The 21,940-nt window shown below is 49.1% G+C and overlaps 1 protein-coding gene across 2 annotated transcripts in view; it reads right to left on the bottom strand.

Annotated features, from left to right (window-relative positions):
* Positions 1-21,940, bottom strand: part of LOC144173930 (CD151 antigen-like) — a 93,571-nt gene that overhangs the window by 6,774 nt on the left and 64,857 nt on the right. For both annotated transcript variants that reach the window (XM_077702277.1, XM_077702276.1), the window contains 2 exons: positions 2,167-2,358; positions 442-516 (listed from right to left, as the gene is read on the bottom strand). In XM_077702277.1, coding sequence (XP_077558403.1) covers positions 442-516; positions 2,167-2,358 — 267 coding nt within the window. The remainder of the gene's footprint in view (positions 1-441; positions 517-2,166; positions 2,359-21,940) is intronic.

The following is a 21,940-nucleotide window of genomic DNA, read 5'->3' as shown; positions in this document are numbered from 1 at the left end:
ATTAGACTAGGATCTACAGTTCTATTCGTGGTTTGATTTGATTGTGGATGATACTGCCTTAAAATTGGTCCAGGGGCGGTATTCTCGTAACTGTCTCTTTTGAAAACATCCCTTTTGCGCCCCTTTCATCGTGACATACTTCCGGTTAAGCAGTCGGCGTTGGCAGTATGTTTGCCGCGCTTGCGTTATGTCAGTTCCAAATGTTTGCTTTTAGCCAATCAGGGCTCGCCAAAAGAGACACTTTTGAAAGGGATGCAAAAGGGACAAAACTCGAGAATACCGCCCCTGATAGAATAAGCTTTGCAGACAAGTCCGGTGTAAAAGTTTTGTGCTAGCCATGAAGTTTTCCTGGTGCTTTATTGAAGTAGTACAAGAAAAATCAACTGCTCTGCGAGCATCTCAGCACAATAGAGCTCAAAGAAAACCAGACTTTCTACTCACCTGTTCCTCATAGACATAGGCAATGATACCCGCAACAGCTTCCATCAGGAATATGAAGAGCAGAAGGAAAGTGTACTGCACAATGGGAAAAAGTGAACAGGGTGTCGCGATCAGTGCCATGTGAAATTAAATTCATAGATTGATTTGCACTAACGAAACCTTGCATCTTGACACACAAAACTAACTTTGGAGCGTCATGATACTGTGCTGGAAGTATGAAACTGGCTTGCATGGTACCAGTAACTAGGCAAAATGCTGTGCCCCTTTCGAAGTGTTGTTACGTGTTTCGCTTCGGTAAAGCTAGATGGGGCCACTGATCCACTATGTATAGTATGCACCGGTCTTTTCATGGACAAGACTCCAACAGGCAAAAAAGAAAAATAAAATCTATTCAGTTTAGAAATAGCTGGTTAAGTATGGCTGTCCAACCTTCGCGTTAAACAAATTGAACCATGATATGCTACCTTTACGCAAAGTTTGAGTGACCATTATCAAGCCACTTAGTAAAAAAAAGAAAGTTTTAATGTGGCTCATATAGCGGCATCAACCAATACAGTTGTAGCCAAAGTTCTCAAACCTCAGTAATGCTGCAAAAATTTTAGATTTGTATCATTTTGCAATTAGTATTTAGAGGGTTCTACATTGTCTCTCTTGCACTTCATTGTGCCAGGAGTCAAATTTGCTTCTTTTGGCTAATGTGTTGCTACATTGGAGTTGCAAGAAGCTACTAGCTCAGTTTATAACAATTACTACAAATAGAAAAGGGTTTCCTTTTATCAATACCTGTAAGAGTCTTTCTTAAAATCAGTAGGCCATTGCAGGCGTATATGAGATGTCAATGTCAGTTATTTTTTTTTACAAGCTTATATATGTGCTTTTTAAAGGTAAGTTACACCAACTAGCCCGACGTCAAAGCTTTGCTAAACTTACCTATATGTGTGATTTATGATGCATCTGGATTCCCAAACTAAAATCAAGCTAGTTCACACTTCGTTCAAAGTTTTAGTATGTGTCAGAACGATCTTGCAGGCATCCACACCCTTTAATGGTTTCTGGGCATGGTTACAAATTTTGCAAGTCAATTTCTTTTAATGTCATCGAAACTGGACGTGGTACAGGTTTGGGCTCTGGACAAAAGTTTTGGGACACAAGTGCTCTGGCTTGAGTGAGAGGCTGGCTGGGGTTCTTAAACCTTATTTAGTGACTCTAGCCAACACCACACATGGTGCACACAAATGTTTCTGTAAATTACCTTACCAGAACCATGATTTTCTCATGGTCCTGTTGAAATTCCCCATTGTTCTATGGCTGAAAAATCTCATCAATTCGGATAGATTCGGCAGCAGTTCGGTGATGCTCATTTTTCCGTTGTTATGACCGTACTTGCTATAATTCTGACACTTGGTTAATTTGTACATTCTCTCCAGCCCCATGAAATCGAAATTAACAGGGTTTTACTGTATCACAGTTGAGTGAAAGCCAGCAGATATTTCTCGTGGGTTTGGGCGAGGGCTATGGCTCGGCACTCACAGTTAAGAGGATCCAACTAACGAGAAAAAAGTACATCCATATCTTTTGCGGTGAACAGCATTAGCAGCCACACACTACTACGTGGTCACAACCACGTCCGTTCCAGAGTGTCACATTTCAATAGAGCTTAGTGCAAAACCAAGTGCTACGGCTCCCTTTGAGCTCCTCAACCAGTGACAGCAGAGTGGGGCTCACCATGAGTAGGAAGCAGCGATGCAGGCGGCAGACGGCGACGCATCCCAGCACAGTGACCAGAATGACCAGCACCCCGGCCAGCACCAGCATGTAGGCGGTGGAGGCGTAGGTGGCCGTGGCCAGCAGGCTCAGGTGGTGCCGCTTGGCCACCAGCGTCCACACGCCCACCCCCAGCACCGCACATCCCGACAGCTGTGACCATGGGGAAGAGGAGAAAAGTGGAAATCGTTGTAGCCAAGACAAGAGGTGCACACATGGGGGTCATCCCCGCAAAGAATTCAGGCACACTGGCTTCTGATTTTTGCTGAAGAGCTTTAGGGAACGAGGACAATGGGCAAACGATACTAGGATGAAGCAACAAGCGGTGCTACCAAGGCAGTTCTTGTATGGCGGTTATGCATCAAATTGTTTGACTTGTCTGTTTCTCCGTGTTTGGTGTCCGGTCTACAAACACCTCACCCTCGTCTGCAGCAGCACTGCTGAATGCAGTCGATTGCAACAGCTTTCCACACCATCACTGTAAAAAAATCTTGCGCATGGGCTTTAGATTCTTCATTCGGTGAAGCTCACGAATGTAACATTAGCATGTCCGTTTAGAAACAAGAACTCATGCAAAAAAATGGAGGGGGGTATGGGGGGGAAGTGGGCAAATACTGGAATCAATCAGCAAAAACACGAAAGAGCTTCTGATCGTTTATAAAATTTCAAGACTGCTGATTGACGATCCAAATGATTCAAGCAAAAAAGTATAACAAGCCAACAGAAGCCCTCCCAGCCTATCATGATTTCAAGGAGTATTCTGGCTCCCATGACCTCATTTTCTGCTGTAACTAAAGCAGTGGCACTGTCTTTGGGGCTGAAAGGGTGCCACGGCCTTGTTAGGCGTTAATTGTGGCTTTAGTTGTGTCACACAAGACAAAATTGAACTGATCTGAACCTGGTAATGTGAACCACACTCTCCAAATGCAATGCTGTCGGCCAGGGCGGATAACTGAGGGCTGTAATGTAGTTCTGTTCGTATTCCTCCTCTCATACCGCCTTCCTTCAACTCTGTTACGCCGAATTTTTCTCCCAACAGCTGCGGCCACTCCTGCAGGTGCATTTGTAAGGCTCGCGGGTGTGGGTAAGGCGCTTGCATTGACGTTTGGTGCCGAAATGATGTTGGCGAAACGGGCACTTTGAAATGTAGCAACATGAGGCAAAAGGATACTGCTGCATTTAAAATACAAGGCTGCAGATGAATCGTTCCTACACCATGTAGGGATTTGCGTGACTGTAATATTTACCCGGGCAGCATTTTGAGAATCCTAGCGCCTTTTGATTCTTGATAACGTTCAGGTAACATGGCCCCCAGAGAACACACACACACACTCATGTTCTCCAAGAGAGGTGCCCGGTGTTGACACCTGTATTGTTGCCAATGTGCCGCCGCGAACTTGGCAAACGCGCGCCTTTTTCGCTCGTCCCGGAGGGCCAACTACGGGGCCGGGAGATGATCGCCCAGCAAACGGCTTGTTCTTGTGTTCGTCATGCGTCCTTATCCTAGGCCTATCGGAGGGAGAACAAGTATCACGCGCGCGTACCCGAGACGGGCCGGCGATTCCCCGCCTGCTCCCGGGCGTGACTAGGCCGTCAGCGCCGGCACCTTTTCAGCGCTGCGCGCCTTCGTTTAGCGGAACCGTTAATCATGGGAGCGGCGCAGGCGCGCACCCCGGCAACCACTGGACGGGCAGCGCTCCCAACCCACGCGCGCTTCCCCGCACGACTGCACCGCGGTCGGCATGACGGCTGTTTCGATAGCTCCCTTGATGCATCGAGTCCGCTTCTCGAGCTGACATGCCGGCCACGGGTCTAGGCGGGCGTGATGCGTCCGGTACTCAATTACCGGCGCCAGCCGACAACGGATAACCTGTTTTTGTTGGCCGTCGGCACACTGGTTTCCGGTGTCCTTGTTTCTGTTACGTTGAGCGTGGTTGAACACGATGTAGTCCGTCGTATCGAGTGTTCTCCAGTGGCTGCCGCTTAGCATAGAGTTTGTGCTAGCAAACTGCCAAATGTACACTGGATGTTTGCGCATTCATCTTGCTTCCTGGCGCAATTATTCAACTTGCGCGCCATAATCCTGTTCACACATGGACGGATCTTCCTTTGGCTTCGGCCAAGAGACCCTGTCGGCTAATGCAGAATCGAACTTGGGACACGCACGTTACCGACTGTTGCATTGAAACAAATCCGGATCCATGCGACTAGAGCCTTCTATAGAAGGCTGTGCGCGCGGCTACGGTTTCTCTACAGAACTCCCCTAAGGGTGGCGATAGCACCGCTCCGCCAGCAATGCTCAGCGGGAGAGCCAGACGGCCATATAGAAATGTCTGAGCAGTGAAATGAAAAAAAAAAAAAAAAAAAAAGGGTAGAAGAAATGAAATTTGTTTTTTCACGCGTCGAAACCACACCTGCGGTATAAGGCCGCTACGGCTGCATTTGAACCCGCTTCATCGTTGCGGTAAAAGTGCAGCGTTTCGCGATGTTGCATACGAACTGTTGTCACCTGTTCAATTAAATGCATGTTTTGTGCGCAAGGAACGCAGGTGCGAATTTTAGCATGGCTAAGAAAATTATGCATTGTTTTACAGTCGCGCAAATGACACTAATGGAAGCTGTCGAAGTGGGCAAGAGTCTACAGCCCGAACAGGTAAACCACCTACAGGCACCGCGTGGCCGCTACCTGGCAAGACTTCAAACCCCTCCATCACGTCCACGGCCGCTTTTGGGCGGCGGACGAGAGCGGTATGGAGGGGCTTTGGGTAAAACGACCTCGTCGTTGACAACTTTCCTTGACCACTTGCTCCCCCCATCAGGGGGGGGGGGGGGGGGGGGAGACCGTTCGATGTTAACCATAGTTTTTCAATAGGTAACCATGATGTCAACCCATGGAGGGCGGACGCGGACATGGGTTGTGGAATGTTTACTCTCTCTCTCTCTCTCTCTCTCTCTCTCTCTCTCTCTCTCTCTCTCTCTCTCTCTCTCTCGTAAACGGCCGACCATGGCTAAGGACAAGACCTTACGGTATCACACTCTCGTCCCTTTTGCATTTGTCGTTTGTCGTTGCTTAATCGCTTAAGAACCTTTTGCGCAATTCCTGTCCTGCCGATTCTGGCGACGCAGTGGCCGATCGTGCCCCCTTTCCTAATGTTTGCCTGCCACTGCAGGAAGTTTCTCTTTTTGTTACTAATCGAGATTAACTATCACTTCCTGCAGTTACTCACTTTATTAGCTGGAGTGCCCCTACTGATTAGGGCCGAATTTAGGGTGACCGTTTGGGACGCGTGGCGAGGAGAGGAGAAGGGGGTGGCCTTCGTAGTCTACTTGAAAGAGGCCTTACCCTGGACCCTCCGGCGCAGTTGATGCTGCTGATAGCGACACCCCGCAACGGGCTGGGCCCGCTGCCAATGATAGAAAATAAAAGAAGCTCCCTATCAACGCACCCGTCCGTTCCCGTCGTCCATTGACTGATTCATGTCGCCAAAGTGCAGTGCGCTAAGATGCACGACAAACTTGGTGGTCGTGCGTCAGCTGGTAGAAAATTCTTCCCCAAAGAGCATCGCGTTCATCTGGACGCCTTATTCACTGAACGCTCGATTCTCCGTTGGCCAGTACTAAAGATGGGACAGGCCGCCTGAATTGACAGTGGCACTAATCTATATCCGCAAAAAGAAATAGTTGGAGACCTGAATTTTAAAGCACTCGAGCTTCGCATTAGCTTTCGGGTGCGCGGCCCCTGTTTAAGTATTGATCGTCCCCGCACGTGTCCTATACAACAAAAACGTGCATGTTCTTGCACTGCTCAGCATGCGGGTCCTCGTTCTGCGTCCATAAACAAATCATTTCCTATTCATTCGGCTAAGGAAATATTGCTGTAGGGATTTGCGTTGGAGCCCCATCCCCTTTCAAAAAGCCGGCGCCACCGTTGGTGGCGCTGTCGTCACGGAGCTGCGCGCCCTCTCGCGTCCGACTCCCAAGTATGGTATCATTTACCAGTCCCGTGCTTATGCAAGTACAGCAGACTGCATTGACAGGGTAATTGCCCGTGTAAAAGTTGCCGCTCTTTTTTTATCTCTTTCTATTCACAAGATGCTACGGTGCCCCCATTTCTTTACGTGCTGAAGACTACGTGGACAACGCGTTTCCCATCTCGTACATCGTTCTTGATTCATATTTTCAGGTGTTCTTCCCTGAAGTGATCTTCCTCCCGTTCTTAAAAGGGCCATGAAGACAAAATACAAGTTTGGTTCCTTAGAAAGACTGTTTTGTCCCGGTAACTATGATACCATCTATACTGCAAACCTTGAGCAAATGGTGGATATATTAAAAAAATGTGGTTGCTCCCTCTTTCATAGGAATCGGTAAAACACGGAAGTGAGATGTGCCTTCACAGGATGTGTTGAATGTTTATTATGCACCGATATGAGCTTGCACATCGCTATTTATATTTCGTCGGTATGGCACCGTCAGACTTATCAACATTAGACACTGGATTGCACGCGCCGGAGCACTGCGTAAACCCGAATGAAACCACACGCGCTCGCAAACCATGCAAACGAAACCGAACGGGTTGCCAGCGAATCATTTGGTGAACTCACGGTCCGCTGCAGCGAAAGAGCATGATTTGCGGCGCTGTCTTGTGGGTGTGCTTGGCGAGCGACAACCTGCTCGCCCGTCAATTTCGCAAATGTGCGACCACTGCATCCCTGCTCCGTGGAGTGTACGGCAGACGGTTGCGTTGCGACGAGCTCAGCTGGCGCCAACTGTCGGCGTTCATTAGCATCGAGGAGGAGGAGGTTATAGGAAAGTATATGGCGCGTTCATACGGCTCTCGGCGCTTCAGCTCGTAGCGGAGTCGCTAAAGCGCCTGGCACCTCCCGTAGCGGCGTCGGAGCAGCCGGCTGATTCCTGGCTCAGCCGCATTTTTTTGGCGATGTCATGACGGATATGATGTCAGTCAGATCTTGGGGGATCCCGGCATAAAACACTTTCGTGTTAAAAATCATGCGAAGAAGTGGCACCTCCTTTCTGATGTCACAGAATCTTGTTTGTGCGATTGGCGGCCGCCGACCTAAACCACCGCTAAGACACGTGACTGCGCGATTGCACGGGGACCTCCAGTTCCGTTTGATCGCGTCAAACCTACAAAACTGCTTTCAGTGCTGGCTCATATGACGTCACTCCTGCCCATAGATCGTCACTGCTGCGCGAAATTTGAAGGTTTTTCAATACTTGCGTTTTCTCGGTTAAAAAACGTCTTTCGTGGCTAGAATGGAGCTGAGTGAGGTACTGAAGCCTAGTTCGTTCGAATATTAAAAAATCGTGTTTTACTTTCTGAAGGTAAAACACAATTTCGCTTCATGTTATCCGGCTAAGTAGAACCTCAAGAGATCGGCAAGCTGGACGCGCTCATACGAAAAACATACAAAACAGTCTTAGACCTCCCCACTTACACTTCCAATGAAAAACTACTCGGTTGGGGCTACACAACACTCTTCGAGAACTAGTTGAAGCCCAGCGGAACTCAGAACTTCATCGGCTAACACTTACTCCTACAGGCAGGAAGGTGCTTCATAACATCGGAAGACCAAGCCCAAACACATGCCAAACACCAACGACCTACCTCAACGAATCCCGCTGCATATACTTAAGAAACTCAAGGTTGCTCCCATCCCCAAGCATATGCACCCTGCCTTTAACCGAGGCCGCCGGGAGGCAAGGGTCCTCCTGCTTGCGAAGAAATACGCAGACGACTCTCATACCCGATACACGGATATCGCTCAGAATCACAAGACACCTGGTATCACCCTGGTCACGCTCGACTCCAAAGGAGAAATCGCCAATGCAGCAACGCACGTGCTTTAATTTATCTACAAGCTCGATCGGCAGAAGCCCTTGCCACCACTCACCACAATCAACCATTTCTAACCGTAATTTCGGACTGTCAACAAGCCTGCAGATTGTACCAAGCTGCACTGGCGTCACACCAGGCCATCCCAATCCTACAGCAATTGCCCGAAGACATACAATTAGCCATTGTCTGAACTCCTGGCCACTCGGGTCTTGTTGGGAACGAAGCATGGTACGCAGCAGCCCGAGAACTCCACTCCCGGGCATTCCTATCTTCAGCAAAGCTACCCTGAGAGGCACGGACCGTGAACCTACCGACCTGGCACCCCTCGACAACAGCTACAGCTCACTCTTGTCACATTACACCCACACGAGAAGAACATATCCTCCACCCACCATACGTTATCTAACTACGAGGCATATATCTACCGCAGACTACAAACTGAAACCTTTTACAACCACACCATCCTCGCACACATATCTATACCGCAGACCACAAACTGAAACCTTTTACAACCACACCATCCTCGCACACATATCTATACCGCAGACCACAAACTGAAACCTTTTACAACCACACCATCCTCGCACACACATCTCCACCCACATACCCCTACAACTGGCCGCACTGCGACAGTCCTCTCGCAACCTATCACCTCGTCTACTCCTGCCCACGCAACCCTGACCCCGTCCACTCCCCTTCCCCTGAGCAGTGCGAGCCTGCGCTGACCAGCTCGGCACCGGAGCGCCAAAAAGCCCCGGTGCAACGCCCTGGAATCAGCGAAGGCTCGCGGCCTCCTGGACGTAGAAAGCTGACCACCAGCCCCCACTCCCGTCCTTTTGCTCAATAAATGTTTATTCCTCCTCGTCCTTTTGCCTTCACGGCCTCTTTAAACGAATTGCAGAATCACGCGGAAGTGAGGGGGACGTTTCCGTCTACCTTTATAAAACTGACGAAGCTGTACAGTTCTTGCTCTCTGCAGGTAATGCTTTGTCCACCACTGCAAAGTCTAATGCCTCTAAACAACGGAGATGGCCCTTTTAAATTCCTTCTTTTACGGTTTGTTGGATAAGTGCCACCTACCGACTCCACAAGCTGGGGCCACTAACACACAACCGCACCTCGGCTTGGCCATTGGGGGTGAACATACGACTTCCCTTCAGCCGGCTAAAAGCCCAAGAGAAGCACCAGCCATTAGCGCTCTTTTTGGCGGCGACCCGCTGCGTCCTCTAACGACGTTTTTCGTCTCGGCATGGCCCTGTACAGGTTGCATGGCACCTCTTTTGTAATCGGCTTCACGGGACACTATATTTATTTCGCAAACGGTACTTTCAGAATTGTTAGAGGCGCCATCGGTGCTGGCAGAAAGCTGCGCGCAATACGTTCAGTCGTAAAGTAGCCGCGCTGCTGCGGGTTCGTTTCGAAACGAGTGCGCTCGAAGTGCAGGGCGTTTGGGTGCGGCCCAATGAGAAGGCATATGTTTACGGGCCGTCTAGAGTCTAGGAATGTTTTTTTCTGCACCGGTTGGGAGTTGCCGAAAGGCCTGATCCAACAGCCAGGCAGACAAGACAAATTAACGCACGGGAGAGAGGGCAAAATTAGGAGAGAAACCTATGTCAACTTATTCTCTGCTGCGGAAGCGTACGGAGGAAAACGTTGTCTATTTTTTTTCTTCCAACAAGCGGAATATAAAAAGTAAGTAAGCATTCGCTTACCCATTTTCAGTCAGTAAACGTTTATAGTACCACTAGTAGTTGTAGCTGAAGTTGTCACGTAATCTGGGTATTCTATTCGATTGTCAATACCGAAACCGTAAAATCGAAAACCCGGTTAGCTTTGCGTCGAACCGAATATCGAAAGCACACGACATTGGATATGATACTCGAATATTAAAGCGAAGCTTCAGTGTCCTCTCTGATGCCGTTGCACGCCTATACGCCATGCAGGAAAGCCAACTTTCACTGATGATGATGACGACGAATGATCGCGGGTGAAGTGGAAGAAAACAACGCTTCCCGTGGTCGGAATCGAACCTGGGTCCCTCGCGTTATGAAGCTTTCCGATTGCTCCGTTTTGACACGATCGAAGCGAACGCCAAGCGGCAGGTTCTGATTCGCGCCGTGCACGTTAGGCCTACGGAGTGCACACCCGGGAGCGTCCCGCGAGTTGCCGCGGGTAATCTGGAAAAGTGGTGCGTACCTCCAGAGTAGCGCATACTCGCAATGCGGTCTGACTGGCCAACCAAAGAATCCATCACGAGAAAGCTTCACGTTCAACCGTCGTCGTCGTCAGGCAAGTGCATGATTTTTATGGAAGGCGCCCACCGTAGAATTTTTCGGACTCGGCGAAGACTGGATAATTGTCCATATAAGCCAATAGTAAAATACATTTATTAAAACAAAACGCACTGATTCATTACTAGGCGGCCACGTATACAAAACCGCCTGCGATATCCGATATGCACAAATTTCCGTATTTGGAAAAATACACCGGCGATTGTGTTCGCCTGCCCCCGTGAACAGCGCGAAATTGCGGAACGACTGTGCGCGAAATTCACCGCGCCGAGGGCGGGCACGATCTTGTTTGTCTTGCAAGAGAGGCTCGTCTAACCCCATCCTGTCCTTGGCGCAGCATTCGCCTGACGGGCTGCATCCTGTGGGCGCAAGAATGTCGGTAGTTGTTGCAAATGCATGCATGACACAGCCCCGGCCTTCTCTGCTTCTCACTGAGCGGTTGAAAAGACAACAACGACGCGAAGCATGTAGCCCTTCTGTGCCGTGTACATGCAGCACTGCTATTTATTAAAAGATTCACCTCCTTAAGGATATGACGACTGGAAAACAAGGGTATTCGTCTTGTGAAACAAAATAAAAAAATCTGAGCAATCGCTCCTGCATTCGCGATGTGAATTCCAGCGAGATTGATCGAGGCATACCCAAGCTCGCAAACACCGCCACGTGTTGGCGTCGGTTACTGCTCCGTACAACTTGCCTTTGATTTGCATTCAGCTTTCTCGTCAGTCTCCTTGAAGACACACGTCATCGGAGTAGTTTCGTACACGAACAAGACGCAGACGAGTTTTGGGATTAAAATTCCATGTTCATATTTATTTTATTTTTATTTTATTTATGAGCACCTTGCAGGTCCATTGTGTAGGGCATTGAGCAAGGGGGCAGAAAAAGAAAAGTGTACGATTGTCTCGAAGATACAGAAGTAAGGCGTAAAAAGTACTAACAACAAGGAACAGTGTAGCAAAACGAAACACATAAGTCAGAATATCGCATCAAAGACAGAGTGGAATGCAGTATTTACGATACAAGATGCGTAATAAAAATTGGCTAAAACTTTGAACGAAATAGTAAGGATATCAAGAGAGGACGTGTCGTAATTTTTGAGCAAAAGCATGGTGACAATACAAGAGAAGAATTTAATGCGACAAAAAACCAAAGTCCGAAAAGCGGTTTTAAGACGTTCACGGCACGCTGCACGTGCCACACATATACATAAACAAGAACAGACGATTGAAATATGAAACTATCAAGGAAATGTGACTTTCGACGGAACGAATCTAGGTTAGTATCAGATGCTATGTTATCAGGAAGGTCATTCCACAACCTCATTGCACTTTCTCCAAGTATCGGCCCCAACACTGATCCCATGAGTTACCCCCAGTAATGTTCAGTTGGGTTACCTAGTGACTCTAGGGTTACCCTCCTTTCTGTGGTTGGCTTTCCCTCGTGACGTAGCCACTTGCGTTGAAGCGTTCTTTACAAGAGGAGAGGCGGCATGTAACAGCGGTAGCTTCCAACAATACAACTATTTGCACTTCTTTTCAGAGCTATGAGCCGCGTCGTAACGGAGTGTTACTAAGTAAGTTGAATGAGCGAGAATGCGTGAAAATCTTGTACACATTGCGCCAAAATTACCGCGTTTCGTGTCTTATTTTTATTTTCATCCTACGTTATAAAAACAATCACTGTGGTCACGAATCGCAGCTTAGCTCGCTGTTCTAAGACAAATTTGAAGCTGTATGCATGTCGTTTAAGGGGTTTCCCGAAAGCTTGCATCGTTTTTTTATTTTTTTTTAATACACGACAAAAAAAAAAGAGGTTGACGCCAGGTGTGAGCACCGGCTAATCATTTTTATTATTCTTCCTTTGTTCACCTTCCGCCAAGAAAAATCTGCGTGACGCTCATCTCTAATAGGAATTGTTCAGGTGAAGTTTTTTTAGCGACTACACACACAAAAAAAGAAAAAGAAAAAAAAGTAAGATTGGTGGAAAGACAGTGCCCGTCATTCATTAAATATTAAGACGAAGGATCTGAATTGGCAAGCCAATTACAGCGGCAGTGGCTCTAACGACAACGTTTTGCTCGTTTCATACTGTTCGCTCTGCCGCGAACGGAAAACCGACTCCCGGAAAACGTATGCCGCTGCGATACAGAACAAAATAAATGAGATGCATTAACCCGTTTATTACGCTGACATTCTTGATGCCGCAGCTGCGATCTGTCACCCATTCGTGCTGTTCTTTATTTCCTTTTTTTTTTTTGTTGCGAAGTGCGAGTGGCACTACATCCAGTTCTCGAGCACTAGAACCAAATCTAAGCAGGGAACACTAATGAGCGGTGCACAACGGCGGGGCTTGAACAGGAGAAAAACAACGCTGTTGAGGCGGGGAATTCAAAAGAGGAGGACGGTCGCCATTTATTTGTTTCATTTGAGTTCGGCTGAAGCGATAGAGCGCTATCTCTGAAGGCGCGACGGAAGCGCCGCGTCCTGCGTCCCTCGTCGACATGTCCCGAGGCGTGAAGACCTGTTCTTCATCCTCGTGGCCGGAGAGGACCTGACAGGTTCAACGCGGCGGCGACCCAATCCGCGTGGGTGAAGGGCGGCGCAGGTTGCGCGCTCGTATTCAGCGTCGATTAGCGCGGCGACAGATCGAGGAATCCTTTTAGGCGACGCGGAGGGAGATTTTATCGCCGCAGAGGCATGTGTCGATGCCGAGCGGCCGTTTGCGCGCAGGGCATTAGCTTACATCTGCGACATTTTTCTTTATTTGAGAACGAAGACATCTTTACATTGAACTCGTACGAAGGTGCTTGCATCTATTGCTACCTTGAGACATGGGGTCGCCATTTTGGTTGCGCCTACAAGGTCCAAAAGCACGAATCGAGAGAGTTTGAGTTTACATGTGGTGCGACGTGGCATACATGAGAACCGACTGATCTCGCTAATATATGCGTCTACCTGCGATATCCATGCATGCCGACGTGTGTGGCCGTGCTGGTGTGCGATAAACAGTGATATAGCCATGGTGGCAGGAGCCATCGCCGTGTGGTGCCGTGACCAAAACTCCAAGCGCGAGATTTGGAGATCTGTGCTGACACGCATGCACGGCACTTGGATGTCCCTGGCCGTCCGGTTGCTGCCACGGAAATTTGGCGACCCGTGTCTACGAATTTCCGGAACACACTTAACTGTGGCCGGCAGCAGCTATACTCGGGAACAAGTTAAGAACGGCAATAGCTTATGTACGGTATCACCCCGCCTAGGCGACGGACCCGGATGTCAATGGGCGCGCGCGATTTGAAACGAGACTGCTATGAATGCGTGATGTCGTCTGCTTTTCCTCACGTAGTCTGTCATCGCTGCAGTAGTTTATAAGCATATGAAGTCAGAAAGATCACGGAAACGGCTCATGCCACGTTCAAAATATTCCCAGTAACGCACTACTTGCGCCGCGCTGAGTAATATCCGGCTGCGGTGATGAGGCACAGCGGCAACTTCCGTTGCCCTTGTTAAGTTGTACCCTAGTATATAGCATGTTGGGCCGTTGACACGGAACGCGTGCTTGGGCGGGACACTGCACACCACAGGGGTCGATGCTGTGACACGTGTGGTAGATGGTGGTCCCGATTATCGTGATAAACAATGTTAGCTTAGTGGAGTCGAATTACGTGCTCCCTCCTTCTTGAGGAGTGCCATTATGGCCCATATTCTCACGATCTTCGGTGACAGCGGAACGAGGTACGGTACTCTGATTTCTCTAGAGGGTGCGCGCATGGGTATGCACGTGTCACTGCCTGTCACCATGTTCTACGTCCTTACAGTTTCGTAGAAGGAAGAACTAATCCTGGACGCTCACTGACGGAACAGGACACCGACCTAACGCCAGTACGTAAGGGAATCGCGTGTTATACGCTATATAGGGCGCGCCTGCTGAGGAAAACTGCGAAAACTGCAGGAGGCGGCTGTTAAAGGCCCGCGCGACGGTATACGCGGCACAACAAAGGGGACTGACCGCCCATTATATCGCGCGTGTGTGCGGGCGGACGCAAAGTTGCCTTTGTGACAGCTTCCTTCGCGAAAAAGAAACAGAAAGGAGCACACTGGTGAAAAGAAAACTTAGTGTGCCCGTAACTTCACACCCCCGTGCGGCCGCCGCGCCCCGTCCGTCGTCGTCACGTTCTCTTTTAAAAGGCGTCCCAGGTCGTGGCTGGTCGCTTGACCCCGTCGGCCGGCTCGGAACAAGGGCGAAGAAAGAGCGCCTCCCGGGTGCCCGGCTTCCTTCATCCTCCCCTCCCGCCTTCAGGGCCGCTTTAAAAACCCGCCCGTTGCGTTTCCCACTGCTGGAGCCTGCGTGCAAGAGGCGATTCAGAATCGCCGACGCGTTGTTATCACGCTCTCCCTGCACGGGCATACAAGTAGTAGCTAGGAAAAAAGTCCGCAATTCTCCCTCACGCGGCATTCTTTTCGCACCGCGTAGACCTGTCCAAGTCCCACGCATTCTCCCCTGTTCATTCGCTCATGCGGTAAGCTACGCATACGGCTGCTGCCTGCCATACGATGGTACATCCATTAATGGCAGCTTGGGACAACACTGTAGTATTGCGGTTTTTCTGTTATCAGTGCTCTGCGTACTACATATATGCAGCGACCAACGTGTCTAGGGGGCTGTCATTAAAATGAAACGTCGTCAGCGGGTCAATAACTTCTCAATTATAGGGTTTTGGATGGGACTTCTCAACAAAATGTCACTGAATAAATGACGCTCAGTATGAAATGAACCCGTTGACCTTGACGCTATTTTTTGGGGTTCCCCTCAACTGGCCCAACGCCCAAGCGTTCGAAGGACGATGGTACGGATCGAGCGTCGTCGCGGCACACGAATATCGACACATCATCTTGGCCCCGTTCCCACACAGTCGACCGTTCGAAAGATGGACGGGCGCATCTGCGGCGAACTAGTGCCTGCTACCTGCATTACGGCGGCTTGCGTCACAATGGCAAAGGAGTTACCTCGGGCCTCCCTCGTTTCGGATTTGACAGCTGTGCCTCAACGCCGCCTACGTAGCTTGCGACTTCAATGCGTCTGCCAACAGATACAGCGAGAGCGCGCACGACGACGCACGAGGCTTCAGGCTTAAAATTGCGAAAAACTGAAGATGGGGTGCGGCTTGAACCACCTTTTAAATTGGGTATAGAGTTTGTTTGTATTCAACAATTTCTAGCAGCTGCAAAGGTCTGTCAAGGCCGTCTGGTGGACTCACTCGAGTCGCGCACTCTGTGACATCGCAAGTAGTTCAGAGGGAACAACGAGCTTAAATTGGAGCATTTCTCGTCGCACTACTCGTGACAACCTTAGGATGACACCAAAGTTTTTAAATTTAAAAACGTTGGATGACACTCAAAGAATAACCGACCCCAAACGATGGGGAAGCATGAAAGGCTAAATGACACCTTAAACTAAACCGTTCTCGTCGAATGACTCGCCACGTTCCCTCTTACCGAGCCATGGCGGTGAACCTCTTCGCATTCGGAGCTTGTAGTTTGCTAGGGAGTACAGCCAAGTCTTTTTTATACAGTACAGTAGACTCTCGATAAACGGAACTTCAAGGGACCGAAAAAATTAGTTCCGTTTAACAGGAGTTCCGTTTACTGCGAGAGATGAGTGGAAGTGCAAATTTATGTGCGTACACACTCTTAATACCATTTCATGGAACTCTAAGCACTAGAAGGTGAATGTAGCTGATAGTTTTTCAGAAAGCAAGAAAACTACAAGAGGTTTAGGCACAGCATTCACAAAGTTGATTTGGCAACAATGAGTCGCTGTGCACTACAAAATTCATCAATTATTTTTGTTTGAGTCCTTGCAACTGCATCTTCACGGAGGCTAGAGGCCTCAATTTCGCGAGTGCTTAAGAGCCACCGAATTTAGGAGACGGCAAAGCGGTAATGAAATGCGAATAGCACCACAATGACACAAAAGAGGCGGCAGCAGCTGATCCCTGTAACCTCGGCGTCTTGAATCGAGACCGAACGACGGGAACAAGAACTGCGATGTTGCATTCGTTGCGCTGACACGGCTAACCGCTTACGAGAGGAGGCTTACGAGGCCAACGAGGCTAAAAAACATGGAGGAAGAAAAAAATAAAATAAAAACGAAACAGCCGGAACCGTAAAAAGCTGATTCTCATGCCAATGAATTTCCCAAGTTTCATTTATGGTTCCGTTTACACGGTGGCGCAGAAATTTTAGTTCCGATTACCGAGAGTTTGAATACGTAATCCGAATACAAAACCAACCAACTTACAGGCTACTGTTCCGTTTAAGCGGCAATAAGCGATTTCCGTTTATCGAGATTCTATTATGTGGTACACCATCGCAGACTTGGTTGTCCTGTATGAGGAGTGGAGTACACCACTCGTCGCATTATCGAGGAGACGGATGACAGAAAGTGTGGAGCAGAAGCGTCGTTTATATCTTGGCGAAAGAAGGAAGGAAACTATTTTTTCCAAGCCCCCGTTATCCAGGCTGCCTTCCTTGTGAAGCTGCGGCCGAGGCTTCCCCAGCCCTGAACGCCAGCAGGAGCTGCGTCGCTGCGCTGGGGATCACAAATACCGTAACGTGTGGAATGTGTTGAGGGTAACCTCCGCAAAACGAGTAAGGGGGGTGCCGGGTACATTTCGGAAGCGATGTGTGAGATGCTCCGTGGGTAATGTATGCTACTTTTCCAACATTATGATGCCGTTTGTAGAAGCCTAGCTGCATACGTCTACCATGTTTATTTCTTCCGACATATTTCTTTCGCGGTGTCTTCCTACAGGCTTCTGAAAAAGGTTTTCGCCGTGTGCGAAAGTATATGCAAAGGCACTGCGCCTGTCCCGCGTGCATCATTTGCCTCTAGCGTCGAAAATACACTGAAGCAATGGAAGTGTTTGGGCTCGTTGGTTCATACTTCATACAAAAACAGCTCTCAAGACGGGACACAAAGAAAGAGGCGACACACACATAGCGCTGACTACCAACAAAGTGTTTATTTGCCTATCAGCAATATAACGATTTATAAGAGAGGCACTGATTGTGTAAGCACCCCTTCTGTTGTCTTGTCTGCAAAAGGAGATAGCGTTTATCGAAGATTAACCTTTATCGTTTAGAAGCGAAATGGTCGAACTGGTATTACGATGCTTATACATTTTATGTTTTTTTGGAATTACTTATGTATCTGTATGCTTTCCCCTTTATCTTTGTGTAACCTTTTCGTTTATATTGCTGAGAGGCAAATAAACACTTTGTTGGTAGCCAGCACTATGCGCGTGTTGCCTCTTTCTTTGTGTCCCGTCTTGAGCGCTGTTTTTGTATGTCGTAAATACATCCTTCTAGCATTGCGTCTCGCCACACATTTGTAGATGTACGCGCGAATATCCCAGCCTCTCTTCGCGATGAGCAGACGGCTCTAACGGACGAGACGACACGCGGCTTCCGTCGACACAGCGGGGAAGCGCGTACTGCGGGCAGCTTCGGCGTCAATGTGCATGCCTAACGTAGCACTGTGTACGGCGCACGTACACGTAGACACACACTTTCGCCCCGTGTGAGCTTTGATGTCGTCGACGACTGAAACGCGTACGCTCGATTCTCACGTCTGCCAAAAAAGCAGCTGCTTGCACGCTGGGTGGCGCAACGTTGCAGGCCTCTTCTCCGCCGGTTTTATTTTCGGAAAAGTGCGGCGCTTCCCGCGCCGTGTTTATCTTGGAGACCCCTGAGTTCTGGCTGCCATTTTTGTTTTTGCTTTCCCTTTTTACCTAGCCTTCAGCATAGCGTGTATCGGTACCGCGTCGTAATAAGCAAGCTCTCCCGTTGCTCCCGGTGCTTCGAAAATAGCTCGCAGCTCCCGGCTTGGAAATTTTGCCCCGGGCTTTGGATATGTGCCGCACGAATATTGTTACACGCCTGGACGCACTTATTTCCGAACGGCTGCATTGAGAAACACTTCGAGTCAATCGATCTTCTAGCCATCTGGAGTCTCGTTCCTCTTGCATATATGGGGATAGTCGGCTGACAACTCGTCAGGCCCATTCGCACTTTCGGTCATGTGACATTAGTGATCGAATTACACCGTTCCGGTCAGTATAACTAATGGCACCCAATAAGGCGACGGTAGCCACGGATGCAATTCTGTCGCCGCAATCGCTCCTGCAAACACGAGAGGCTCAAGTAAAGGGAAGCTGACGTCACGGGCTTCGCTGACGTCACACCTGTCGGGTGATGCGCGCGTAGGGGCAACGCATGGCGGAAAGGAAAGCTGTCTTTCCTCCATGGGGCAACGCCTCTACTGAAACCAAAACTGCGCGACGAGTCTCATGGTACTCGCGTAACGGAAACCGACACCGCTGTCGTCGCGAGCAAACATGGGTACTACACCCGTTGGCGGTCGCGGCGGCCGCGTAGCTGGCTTTGGTTCCCGGCAGCGAGCGAGAGAGAGAGAGAGAGAGAGAGAGACTTTATTTCTAAGGCGTGAACGCTTCCCACTGGTCTAGCGCCTCCGGCCATGGATTTTTGTCGGTGGGTGATACCCAGAACTGCTTAGTTTTTAACGCGGAGCGCGAACACGGGGATTTCCCGGCCATTTTTTTTTAACGAGTCACACTCTTTCACAAGTGAATCAGTTGAGCATCCGTGGGCATTTAAAGCGTGTACATTTTTGAGAGCCAACGTCATGCACCTGTCAGCCGTATGCCGATAGTCAACTTAAAGCTGTTCGGATATTATCGAGTGAAGCACCCCTAGTTCAAGCGACGAACTTGAGCAAGAGTGGGGAATGACGAATGGTGCCACTGCATCTTCAAATAGTAAACACGCGAAACCAGTCAGAGTGAGGGCATCGAACAACCGTCGTCATCATCCGGTTTGAGACCGCTGCAGGACAAAGGCCTCTCCCGCGTTCCTCCAGCAGTCCCTGTCTTGCAGTGTCCTAGTCCACTCCAAATGTTCTCATTTCACCCCTTCCTCGAGTTCACGGTCATCCTCGAGTTCATATTGTCCCGTCTCGCTATACACTCTTTCACCCTAATGGTGTAACAATTGTCAGTTCTTCTCGTACCACGTCACACGTTCACCCTTCCTACAACAATATACATGTGAACGCACCTGTCAACCTCCCGATAATTGTATACGTTTGCGATTCCGTTCGTGAGCACCGGAACGATAAGACCACACCATCTTTATTCTCTTAATAAATAATTCAAACTCAAAGCAGTTATCACAGAAGTAGATTAGACCAGATTTTGTAACAGGAAAGTCTCAAAAATTGCCGTCCAGCGCTGGTTAAAGTGGCTTGAAAAAGGTTTTATACTGTGCTAACTCCGCTACAACTTAATAAATAGAGCTGCCGCCTCGGCCTATTCACGCTTCCACTGCAGCAGTCGGTCCTAAATGAGCCGGTCAAAGCACAATGGACACTGCAGAATCGAGGCGTGCACACTAATTAAATGAGCACCGATGTGTTGTCCGAAACGTTCGCCGCCGCGATTAGGGTCAACGGTATTCGAATGGTCGGATTAAGCGGGCAGGACCTTGGAAGCTGCATACGAACCAGATGTGCGATGACGAAACCGGGAGCGCCTCTTAATGACTTCTGAGGTCAAGACTGTAGCCAAGACAGGGTATACAAAGTGCTGCATAGATTCACCAAACGTTCCCGATTCAAGCAACCACTCGGGTAACTCATCGCGCCGACGTTCGTGTGCGTGGACGAGCTATCTAGTATACGATCTTAATTAGGCGGACCGGTTTTTAAAGTCCACCAGGAACGTCCGATCGCACGCATGGGCGCAGCTGTAGGCGGTGGAACAAGCTGCAGCCTCGCGCTTTCCGGCGTGCAGGCATCAATCAAGGTTTGTGCCCGTGTTTCTGTAGCGTTTAAGTTCCTTGCCCGGCGGGCGAATTCGCGCTGGCCCCGTTACAAGGCGAGGCTGCGCAGCCGTGGATGACCGGCTGCTCTAAATACCATGCTTGGGACTGTGTAGTACATCCCGCTCGTGGTGACCATGTTATGTGACTTAAAGAGAGGTATCCTACTCTAAACGTATACAGTCGCTACGAAATTATTCCCATCATGTATGAACATCGTCATTTTTGCTTATTCTGAAGACAACTTGCAGCGGAACTCCGTTAAAATTGTTTTGGGAGACTGGTGTAGTCCGAAGAGGGACGTTTTTTTTGAGCGCGAATAAAAAACAATTCAAAGCCCCTTTCATCTAATGGAAAAGACGGCTGAAACGCGAAGCTTTCTCATATAGAACACGCGAGTCAAAGTCCAAAATCCAAACTGCTTCGACCGTGCCGGAATGTCGCAATAGGACAACACGAGGGACCCAAGCTTGATTCCAACCACGCGAAGCGTTTTTTTCTTGACGTGCTTGTTGTGCCTTCGCTAATCTTCATCATCGTTTCGTGAAACCCATTGTGTGAAGTCGGCTTTCCTGCAGTGCGTTATGTAGCGATATCGAAACCAATCAGTGGAGCATAGAAAGCTTCGCTTTCAAAAATCCCGGAAGCGGTAAATAGCTCAGATAATTTTATTCTAACCTGTAGACTATGTTGTTCTTCGTTTCTGTGTGGGCGTATGTGTGTAAGTGATAGAAAAAGAGGATGGGAGAGAGAGCGCACGAGCGAATATTTTAAAGAAAACAATAACTGTATGCAGTCTACTGTGACCTTCATTTTAAAAGGGAAAGGGGAAGGGGGGAATCACTATATACTCGAATTATTATAGGTCAAATTCCCTCCCCTTCCACGCTGTCGCATTCATATACCGCCTTGGTTGTTATGGGCATGAAGGTTGTAGATAAGTGCCAAGGAACACGTTGCAACACCCTTTCACTCACGAAACGCCGATAGAGAAGATTGAAAAAATTATGGCGGGAAATGGTAAGAGAAAGAAGGGGGTGGGGGGGTTAAGCGAGCATCAAAAAGACGCATCGTGTTTTAATAAAATGACCTCCCTTCTCGGTTGAACCTTCGGAGGCTTTGAAAGCACACGCGACTACGTGACATGTTTTCTTATATTAAGCGGGCAGGAATAAAACAAAATCTCCCGAGAAGTACTGGGCGCCTTACCGCGCGCGAGGGGACTAGGCGTCCTTGAAGGAGAGCGGCGCAGAGGAGTTGCGATCCCGGGGCATTGAAAGGAGAGCCGGCCGCGGGAGTTCAAAACAAAGCGACGCGCGAGTCGAGAAGGTCGGACGCACCCTAGGCTTATTGATGAATCAACTTCGTTGTTCGCAGCCCCAGTTGGATACGCTCATGACAGGGCACTGTGTTTTGAAGAGTGGTTTTTCGTTTGCTTGTTTTTTTAATTCTGCGCGGCTCCTTCAAGCCAGCGCGCCCCCTGGAGCCGAGCTCGGGGTCACAGGGCGTGGCATGAAATGCCAGCTCGCGGCTTCACACGATTTGCGAGAAATCGGAGACTTCAGAGCGCATGTGCTACTGCTGCTGTTGAGGAAGATTTCTGAGAGGCCGGTAGCAAGTCTCTTGCGCTTTCGCGAGGCCTGTTTACGGCCCACGACAGCACTCAGGAACCCTGGTGTGTTTGA

Source organism: Haemaphysalis longicornis, unplaced genomic scaffold (genome assembly GCF_048455015.1).
Source record: "Haemaphysalis longicornis isolate Haplotype H1 unplaced genomic scaffold, Haemaphysalis longicornis Haplotype H1 scaffold_3, whole genome shotgun sequence".
NCBI lineage: Eukaryota > Metazoa > Arthropoda > Arachnida > Ixodida > Ixodidae > Haemaphysalis > Haemaphysalis longicornis.
This window is presented reverse-complemented; position numbering and strand designations above follow the sequence as displayed.